Consider the following 11,235-nt stretch of genomic DNA (forward strand, 5'->3'; position numbering starts at 1 on the left):
CCGGCGCTCAGTTACGTCAAGAAATACTCCTTTTGCCACCTCATCTATCCGGCCTTGATCATGGGGGAGAAAATATTTGTGTTGATCCAGTGGTGACTAATCCTCTTAACCTTGCGCATGAGCTTTGTGATGTTGCAGGAGAAAACGGAAGTGAAAACAGAGAAGAAAATGATGCACAAATTCATCCCCAAGTGCCATATTTCATGTGTCACGATGTGGGGAGCAAATCTGCCTCGGAGTGCGCCAGATCCGCCTCGGGATCGCTGCAGGAGCAGCAGCGCAGGCAATCTACGCCGGGATCCGCGCAGGCTGACGCGTCAGAGCCGACAGCGGGCCCACTCGTCCGTGCGACCGACAGCGCCTCCACGCGCGCCACGCGCTCGCCCGCAGCTGGCGCCGACCCCGCATCTGCGCCGCTCCATTCAGCGGCTGACACCTGGCAGCACCCGGGTGGTCGAAGCGGCGTGCGTTTCCCAGATGAATCGTGCTACTACAAGTGGCGCGTCGAGGCGCGGCTGACGGGCACTAGATCCGGTGCTGATTCGCGTGGGCCCACGCAATCATGCGCCCCTGATGAGCCGGTCGGGAGGCCGGGATCTTCTGTGGCTTCTCCAGCACCTGCGTCAAGGGCCGAAGCCATAGAGGATCCAGGGCGAACACGAGGCGAATCTGCCCGGAATCCGCAGCGCCCACAACTCCTGTTCCTGATGTAGGATCTTCTGTGGCCGCTCATCCTGCTGCACCGTCACAACGACAAACACGGCTGCAACAAGGTGTGATAAAACCCGTTGATTATAAGCATATAATAAAATATGGCCTAGTTTGTTCTACAGGTGAACCCGGTGAACCAAGTACACTTGAGGAAGCACATGGTGATGAAAAGTGGAAAAGGGCAATGAAGGAAGAATACTTGGCACTTGAGAAAAATAACACATGGCATCTAGTCCCTCCACAACAAGGTAAAAACCTCATTGATTGCAAATGGGTTTTTAGAATAAAAAGGAAATCTGACGGTACTATTGACCCATACAAGGCAAGACTTGTTGCCAAAGGCTTTAAGCAACGATATGGGATTGACTATGAGGACACCTTTAGTCCTGTTGTTAAAGCTGCAACCATACGCCTTGTTTTGTCCATTGCTGTTTCTAGGGGCTGGAGTCTCAGGCAACTGGATGTACAGAATGCGTTTTTACATGGCGTTCTGGAAGAGGAGGTATACATGAGACAACCTCCTGGGTTTGAGAATAAAAAAACACCCTCATTTGTATGCAAACTTGACAAAGCACTCTATGGGTTAAAGCAAGCACCAAGGGCATGGTACTCACGCCTTTGTCACAAGATGCAGACACTTGGTTTTGTTCCTTCCAAGTCTGACACTTCCTTGTTCATTTACAATAAACTGAACACATCCATATTTGTTCTCATTTATGTTGATGACATTATTGTTACAAGTTCATCTGATGAAGCAATAACTGCATTGTTAAAGGATTTGAGTACAGATTTTGCTCTTAAGGATCTTGGAAATCTTCATTATTTCCTAGGGATTGAAGTGAAGAAACATGATGATGGACTTCATCTCTCCCAAGAAAAATATGCCACTAACTTGGTAAAAAAGGCTAGCTTGCAAGGTTGTAAACCCTCACCCACTCCTTTGTCAAGTTCTGAAAAATTGTCTCTTACAGAAGGTACACCTCTAAGCAAAGAGGACAGCACTAAATACAGAAGCCTAGTTGGTGCACTACAGTACTTAACTTTAACAAGGCCTGATATCTCCTTTGCTGTGAACAAAGTATGTCAGTTTCTTCATGCACCCACCACCGTTCATTGGACTGCTGCCAAACGTATAGTTCGATATGTCAAAAATACTTTGAGCATTGGTCTTAATTTCAGCAAGTCACCATCCACCTTGGTCAGTGCCTTCTCTGATTCTGATTGGGCAGGTAGTCTAGATGACAGACGGTCCACTGGTGGGTTTGCAGTATTTTTTGGTCCTAATCTAATATCATGGAGTGCAAGGAAACATGCAACTATGTCTAGATCCAGTACAGAGGCAGAATACAAAGCATTGGAAAATGCAACTGCAGAAATCATATGGGTTCAGTCCATTCTTAGGGAACTTGGTGTGAAAAACACTAAAGCTCCATGTATGTGGTGTGACAACCTTGGTGCTACTTATCTGTCTGCTAATCCTGTGTTTCATGCTAGAACAAAACACATAGAGATAGATTTTCACTTTGTCAGAGAAAGAGTTGCCAACAAGCAACTTGACATTCGATTTGTACACTCCAGAGATCAAGTTGCTGATGGATTCACCAAGGCTTTGCCCACACGGAGTTTTGAAGACTTCAAGCATAATCTCAACTTGATGAAGTTGTGATTAAGGGAGGGCGTTAAACGCAGCCTTGTAGAGATAGACTAGGATAGATGTTTAAGTAGTTTTTGGTGCTTATCTTCATATCCTTTGAACCGAACCTCTCTCTTATCCCTTGTTCTCCAAGCATGTAATCTCAACAACAATTGTATGCGCTGTTATCCAGGGACGTGCGCCCCTGCCATATAAACATGCAACGCGCCCCTCCAATGAGGCAAGACGCTTTCCGCCTATCGCACAAAGCATTGCAGGTGGAGACTCCAAAACTTTGATAATGTTTCAAATTTGCCCAAATGAGAATGATCCTGGCGAAACTCTGTCGTCTCTGAACTTTGCGAGCAGAATGAGCGGTATAGAGCTTGGACAGGCAAGGAAACAAGTTGATGTTGGAGAACTGTCAAGATATATAAGCGGATGGTACTTGCTCTATTGCCCTCCCTGTTAGTTCATGCTTTAGTATGAGTTTAGCCTCCACCTCTGAAGATTTCATGGTAACTTGCATCAGAGCTTTGCATTCTATGTCTGAATACCTGACTGCAAATATGGTGTTGGAGATAAAGAAAATGCATTGCCGCATCGACATGAAATCAGAATATTCTTGCTCCTTTTTTTATGCAGCAAATGCTACTGAACATGTTAAGAAGAGTCATGTACTGATTGAGATTCTTAGGGAAGGACAAGAATATGTTGAGGAGAGTGGAGTTTAAAGATGACTGCAACTAAAGCTGATGGTTTTGTTTTGTTTTCATCGCCCTTGAACCGAACATTTCCTCCTTTGCACAAAATGTATTTTTAGATGCTACTCACCCAAAGTGTTAGAATATGAACATTTTTATATCAATTTCATTTTTTATATCCCAACTGGACATTTTTTTATCGATTTCTTTTTGTATGAATCATTTATTGTTTGTTACGGTTGGGCCAGTCCGTTTTCAGAATTATCGTGCGCATCATGGTTGTCAACTTGTTTCACTGGAAGGATAACATGATATTAAAATATAGTTAACAATAGGTTATCAAGTATGGGAGGATGTATACAGATTTAACATGATTTCTTGTTTAATGAAGTCTTGATTTGTTAGCTTTATTTTGCCACTACAAAACTACTTTCCTTCCTACCAGGTATGCTACAGTGAGAAGGATCAACAAGGCTTCACTAAAATTTTGTGCTTGGGAAATGATTTCAAACTTCCAATTCCACGTAACAGTGAGAGGGGCAACAAGGTTGCACGTTATTCATATGCTGGAAATCAAACATATATAGAGGATGTGTGATATGGATTCAAGAGGCATGTTGGTTCATGAAGATTGGTAATTCCAATTATTTGTATGAGTAATTATTAGATGCTATCCATTTCATGTGGAACTTGAAACTTTAAACAAGTTTATCATATATTTGGTTAGGATTTATGATGTTTGACATAATGTGTGTTACTGTAGACGTGCGTTGCACGTGCACACTTACTAGTATAAAAGAAACGAATCAACGCCCGGCAATCCAGTCAACATCCAACGCCCCCACCAAAATCGCTAGACGCACCGGAGTAGCTTATCCCTCCAAATCCCCCAATAATAAACGTGTCATGCCCCAATTGGTCAGTTTTTCACTGATAGGAAAAAATCAAAAAACCAGGTAAAAGAAACCTGGCTAGGTTTAGTATATTAATAATTTCAGGACAGTACAAAATCCACATCCAACTGATAGATATACTGGTGGTTCTTCGTATTGTTGCCTTGCCTTAATTTTTGTGAAGGAAAAGGGGAACTATACAGTTTGATACTGCTATTGCAAAGATCCTTGTACTATAGTAGCTTAAGTATGGCCGCCTCATTTTCTGCTACATATGTAAGTGCAGTTCGAGTTGAGAATACATGAAATGTATTTTGAGAAAGAAGTTCAAAGATCTTTGTTATTTGGGCTTCAAAATATTTGTGAAAAAAAGTACCTTAGTTTGAATATGTATAAACTTATACACGGTACTTACAGTAATCTTCTAATTCAAGGACAATTGCAGAAGTTTGCTTGGTGAAGGTCTTGGATCACTCAGCATCACAGACTCAAAGAGCCCGAGGAGCTTTAAAAGCAACCTGATTCATCTGTAAGGGTAATTTCTTAGTTTTCATATGATCGCGATGCAGAGGCTAGGAGCGCTGTCTCTTTCATTATCTAGAAAAAGCTACATATTGTTACATATCCTTTTATGTCGTTGTGTAGATTTGGGTGCTTCTGGTTGATTTCTACTTTGTTAGATGATCGTGGGTGATATTAAGCTACTAAATGTAGGGTTTGGTAGTGCCTTTTGGTCAGTATTGTAGGTAGATCACAAGTATCTGTATTATTTCATTTAATTAAAATTAAGCAGGCCTCTGCCCTGTTCAGATCAATGAGTTGCTTTGCACAATTTATTTTTTGAACTATATGAAGTTTGCAATTGTGGCTATTTGATTCCACATCATTGTTCTAGGAATTGAAAATGATAGATTAAGGCTTTTAGTTTCATAATGCAATACATCATATGTTGGAACACAAAAAAATGTGGATCAGTTTCGGTCGTGCAGACATAGCATATGCTTGATCAGCTCACTTTTCTCCAGAGATAGGTATGTCTTTAACAAAAATAATTTATTCTTAAATTGTATTAATAAAGTTTCTTACTGTTCTCGACAACACGGTGAATAACTTTGCATGAAGATATGTTGTGTGAATCAAATAAGTTCCTTAGAAGAAAAGTAATATCTCTTGCAAAATAGTATGGACTGAGTTCTTCCAACTCATAATTATGGTTTTGCGTAGTTAACTAACATAGTAATTTTCCTTGCTTTCTGCATATAGTTAACTAACAGCAGGGACACTGCCATCTAGGAATATATGACCAAAACAAATCGGTGGTTTCATCCCTGAGCTTGCTGTACTTCTCCCTGGGAAAGGCTTTCCTGTATGTCGAAGCATGTGTAGCTAGCATGATTGGTGTGATTTGAATCTTGATAGCAGACCTGCAAATTGGCCATGTTATATCTTTCCAATTATTTATGTTTCGTTTGCAAGGTCAAACTTATACTATGCAAGTCTTGTTTGAAGAATGGTTCTGACATAGAACATGTAATATGCCTGCTTTTCAGAAACCAAATGTATGCTAACTTGAAGTTTACACTAGAGGGTACATACATATCAGAGAAGATTCATGATACTAGTTCCAAGTATATTCTTGTTATCTGCGAGCGACTAAAAAATGATGATGTAGTTACACCGGCCAGTAGACGTGTCTCGCTATAATTGGGTATGCTAAGTAGGGAACACTATATAATTCTGTTAAGACATTGTTCTTTGAGTCTTCTATTTGTGTACAAAGTGATGACAAAGCTAAGGGCAAGCCAATGGAAGTAGACAACAATTTGTATTCTTGTGGGGGAGGGGAATGTCGCCATGGACTCGGTCATGCTTCATTAACACTGACAAGCATGATGGTTGTTCGAGAAAGGAAGTAGTTGAAACGGAATGTCGGGAGTGTGAGGTCTATGATTTAATTTAATTTCATTGCAAATATCAGTGAGTGTCATGATGGAACAAAGGGTGTGGCTTGAAGTGCAAAGGTAATTATTCCCCATGTCGAGAAAATCTAAATTATTGATCCATTACAACACATGGATATATATAGCTAGCCCTACATGTATTCTTTATGACCTAATTGATGGGCGTGAGCATCGACGTGACATGCCATCTGGTGTTCATCTCATATAGGTGGAGGCTCCACAACACTAACCTTCTATAAGAGGAGAGATAACGGGTGGATGGTGGTAAGCAATGGTGACAAGAGGAGATGATGTCGAAGGGAGGACGGCATGATGAAACGGGCATTGGCGATAGCATGTAAGGAAGAAGACGGCAAGCGTACATAATATGTAAGAGCACCTACAGCCGGGCACCGCAAACCAGCCTCAAACACATGGTTTTGTATGAATTTGGGGTAGGACATATGAGGGATGCAGCTGTGAAACACGAGAAATGAGGTCCGCGCGGTCACCTTGCGGGCGCGTCTGCGGGCGTATTTGGGGCATAATTTGGTGACCGCGGCTGTAGATGCTCTAAAGGGGAAGGGCCGGTCCACGACTCGAGGGACATGACGATAGATTCATCACATTTGCAGAAAGGAGAGGAAGTGGTTCGGTGTGCTCACATAGAGAAAAAGGTATATGTTTGTTCCGCGGCAACGCACGAGCACTCGACTAGTTTTTGTAAAAGAAAAAGGAAATTCTTCAGAAGACACTCCATCTGCACTGCACGTGCATCAGTTTCGCGAGCGATTCCTTTTCCGGCGACCCGAGCAGGCGTGGCCTCCGCACCGCTCGACCAGATCGGTGGCATGGCACATTGGTCCTGTCGCGAATGGTCAACCATCGATGACTCGTCAAGCTACTTCACAATTGATGCGCACAGTGATGATGGTAATATCTCCTTAGCGAAGCTATCTCAGCCGCTACCAGCGATCAAACCCAGCTAGGAATCTATGAATCTATAGAGATACTAAGGGCGTGTTTGGTTCAAGTTTTAAACAGTAGTCGCATTGCATACACTTCTCAACCCAGCCTGGTTGAGGAAAAACAGGCCTTAATATGCCATATGCAACTTGTTTGGTCGCCTGCATCTAGTGTCCCTGCATTAGGTAATACGCAAGTGCACTTTGTTTGGTTGGCTTCATTGTCCCTAGCGGCACATGAACACGGCGTTTGTGCATGCGGCGTACATGTTGTGCTTACCTTGTACCCTAGTTAGTGAGCTTACCCACAATGATCACACCTAGCACACCAACGCCACAACGCAGCAATGGTGACGAACTGGGCGAAGATGATGAAGTTCTCCAGCTTCAGGCCGAACTGACGATCCACCTTTGCAGCTTCCACTTTGACAGCTCCAACCTTGGCACTGACGACACTGCTGCCTCCGTGCTTTCGCACCCAGGCGGAGTAAGCTTGTTCTGCTGCCTGCCTAACTCTTGAACCCTCTATAGTTGCTGTTGCTATATGATGCCACTTGTGCATTGGCTTCTTTCCATGAACTATAAACCCCTGGAACCTCACCGATGAACACGGCATACCACTTGCCCTAGCAATGCACAAGAGCAAGAGTTGAAGCAGCAAATCAATGGAGCACAAGTAGCAAGCAAAGTAGCACACAAACAACAATGGAGCAGAAGAGAAGTAAAGCATGCATGATCATATGGCATAGCAAGTTCAACCTAACACTACCTTGGTGTTAACCTACCGCCACATCCAAAAGAGGGTGTCGTCCTACCACCGCAAGTTCACCATCAGCGTGAGGGGTTAGTATATACCATCTCACCAAAATATACGGACCATCAAATAGTTTTTGAGCCCTAGCTACACAAAATGTACGTCATCATCGTCATCGTCGTCGTCGTCGCCACCGCCATCGCCGTCGGGGATCATGCACGCTCACAAGCAGCACTACTCTAGTTGTAGTGCTTGCCCAGCCAGCTCCTGAGCCACATCACCCTGTGAGCATAGGCCATGGCAACGAACCCAACACCCTGGCCTTGTTGTCAAGCAGGTGGCTGAGAGCTGCCATGAGAGCCTCGTCGCTGAATCCACCCTCGGTCATGACAACACCATACAGGCCAGGGTGGACGTCGAGGGGCTTGCACTCCCTGATGGCTGTTGCCACCTCCTTCACCGCCCGAGTCATGCTGCAAAAGACATTGATCTCCTCCTCCATCAGTCCTCCTCTCTTCCTCTTCCAATCATGGACGGGGTCAAATGGCTTGTCGAAGGGATTCACAGCTGGCTTGTTAGGGCCATCAAGGACCTCGACGTCCGGGGTCCAGGGAAGTATGGCATGGGAGAACCAAGAGGCTCCCCCGAGCCCATGGCATGCTTCCCAGTTGCCAGCCCGAAGGAGAAGATGTGCTGCATCTGGTTGTAATTCTGGATGGGTGTGTTGAGGAACTCAGCATCCCTTGGGCGATCCTAAGAATGAAACACAAGTGTTGTTAGTTGCGATTAGGAGTAGGCAATGGTGGACAGTATGAAAAGGAAGAGGGCTGTGAGCTAACCGCGACATGGCCGGCGTAGTGCTCTGCCTCCAGAACTATGGAGCAAGTGTTCTCATCCCATGATGCGCCGCTAACGTCTCTCAGCTTGCACACTTGGATCCATCGACTTCTCCACTTCCTCAGGTGGTTGTACACCTGGGTGGCAGACACCTCTTGCCCACAGAACTCGAACACCTGCTTCGCAACGGGCCAAATTCTTCCCGCGCGGGCCAGGCTGGGCCTAATGCGGGCAACCAAACACGCCCTAAGCTCCCATGATTTGAAGCGTTATGGTGCTTTGGGGGTTGTGGGGTTGCTAAGGGCTCCGCATGTAAGGTTATGTGCTACGTATTTAGTTTTATTATTAATTTTTTCACATTCTTATTAATGAGAAAATTTGTGAGTATTAAAATCATTTTTTGAAAAATTTAACATTTTGTTCAGATTCATTATGATTTATTAAATTTGTGGATATTTTTAAGTTCACGGTCATTTTTAATGTTTGTGAACATTTAAAATTTGAAAGCTTATTTACTTTTTGAATATTTTTTGAAATTCAAGAAATTTTTCTAAAATCAATGATTTTTAAATTTTCAACAATTATAAATCCTTGAAAATCTTTTAATTAAACTAACACTTTCAAATAAAAAAGATAACCAATTATTACGGAGCTGGCGGTAGGACGAGCGGAAAAAGAAGCTAACCAACCAAGAGCTTCGTGGGGCGGCCCATATGCAAGTGTTATAGCATCAAACAACTCCACTCTCCTCTCGGAACAAATATTGTCTCCAGAGGCAACCTGACACGAGATATACGAACCAAAAAAAAAACACCACCAAAACATAACTAAAACACAAGCCAACAAGGATAAAATCCAAACAAAACTACCGGTCACAATAATCTACCGGATATAAAAGAGTTAATCATGGGTGTGAAGAATGGCGCGTTAGCCTCTAGTATTTTCATATGGCTGGCTTCAACGGGATGCTCTCGTTATTCTGTCTGCACACGGAAGCAGAAGGCCTCCGGGTAGAGATCTGGATACGGAGCAAGGGTACAGACTGGTACCTTGCTAGGGTGGTCGAGCTGAGACCACGAATTGAGGGAGTGGTATACTTGTGGCCTGGAGAAAAGAGTGACACGCTGCTCATCAACTCGAACGCAGAGGAGATGTATGTTGCTTATCTCGACACCGGGGCAGTGGAGAAAATAACAAACAAATTTCATGGTTTGACAACGGATGATGCTGTTCCCATAGAAATAGATTGGCCGTCTTTGTTCATGTCTCGGCTTGGTGGACGGTGATAATACTAATAATGGGCAATTGTTCTATTTCGTGATCGAGTAATGCTAGACATATGAAAGGCTGTGTAGACATTTTATGGGGGTGCTGATGTGGATGATTAGGATTGAACTAGTCGTTAACCCGTACATTCGCACAGTCTATATATATTATAATTTTTTTAAATATTGGATGGCTTAGAATCTCGTCAGTATACTATACATGTTGGTAAAAAAACCTATAATATTAGGCTGTAGTCCGAATACGGTCCAATGTTGTCATCCAGATGAAAATCGGCATTTATCACTTTATCAGTCTCAGCATTTCCTGATAATATTAGGTTGTAGTTGTAGCACCATCGAACAGCATTGCCGAGCACGACTATATTCCCCAACAGGTCAGAAAGTCAAGCAAACAGAGTCTGCTTGCCCATCAAATTAAGAGAGACCATGTCAATTGGAGGCATGAATTTTCTATTCATAGATCATCACACGTACTGTACAAATCTCAAGCTTATGAAAAGGCGCATTCAATGAGTGGCTTAGTATCTAAAGTATAAAATTATTTTCTTAGTTCAACAGACGAACTGCAGAATTTTGAAGCTTGGGGAAAAGCGCATTCAGTCTTCAAACACTTAGACTAGCCACAATGGGTAGTAACATAGAGTAGTAACATGGGCATGTTACTACTCTATGTTACTACCTCTACAATGGGGAGTAACATATGTATAGTAACATGCAACACTTCATTTATTAGGCTATAGACTCATCTTGCCTTGATATGTGTGATGTTACTCATACTAATAGTAACTAGCTATGTTACCACATACCTTTCTTTCTTCATTTATTGCTTGCCACATCATCTATTTTATCTAGATATGTGTGATGTTACTACCTATGTTACTCCCATTGTGGGTAGTCTTATACTTATAAGACTGCTAATCTCACGTGTTATCTCCCCTGGTTGGATGGTATATCAAAGCTTCGAAAGAAGATATCTGATAAACTGCAAAACAACATAATTAATGTTATAGAACCTGAAGTTCTAAAGTATCTGAAGCTAATGTGTGATTACAACAGAGAGGAGTATGAGCATTTAAAAATTAAGAAAACGGCACCCACTAGTGCATCGTTTGTATTAGATGAAGGCATGGTTTATTGTTCTAAAATCAAACCCCTCAAAATCTAAAGTCTCTGCAATGAATCAAACTCTTACACGTACAATGTTGAGAATTATTAACAATATTGTATTTTTTCTGGGAGATCTAAAAATATTGGCAATCGAAACTGCCTATTAATTCATTAGACAAAGATCAATACACAAAAATCTAAATATAATGGCGATATGCAGCAAAGTCAAATCTTACTAGTGGAGAAAATAACAAACAAATTTCATGGTGTCACTACAGATGAGTCTGTTCCCATGGAAATAGAATGGGCATCTTTGTTCATCTCTCGGCTTGGTGGACGGTGATAATAGTGGGCAATTGTTCTTCTCGATCGCGAGTAATGCTAGACATATAAAAGGCTGTGTAG

General features: G+C 42.6%; 1 protein-coding gene across 1 annotated transcript in view; it reads right to left on the reverse strand.

Moving 5' to 3' along the window:
- Positions 1-1,821: 1,821 nt before the first annotated feature.
- The window catches only part of LOC119282420 (serine/threonine protein kinase OSK3-like), a 14,437-nt gene continuing 5,023 nt past the window's right edge, over positions 1,822-11,235 (reverse strand). Inside the window, exon 6 of the mRNA XM_037562655.1 lies at positions 1,822-2,005. Coding sequence (XP_037418552.1) covers positions 1,822-2,005 — 184 coding nt within the window. The remainder of the gene's footprint in view (positions 2,006-11,235) is intronic.

Source organism: Triticum dicoccoides, chromosome 3B, assembly GCF_002162155.2.
Source record: "Triticum dicoccoides isolate Atlit2015 ecotype Zavitan chromosome 3B, WEW_v2.0, whole genome shotgun sequence".
Classification (NCBI taxonomy): Eukaryota; Viridiplantae; Streptophyta; class Magnoliopsida; order Poales; family Poaceae; genus Triticum; species Triticum dicoccoides.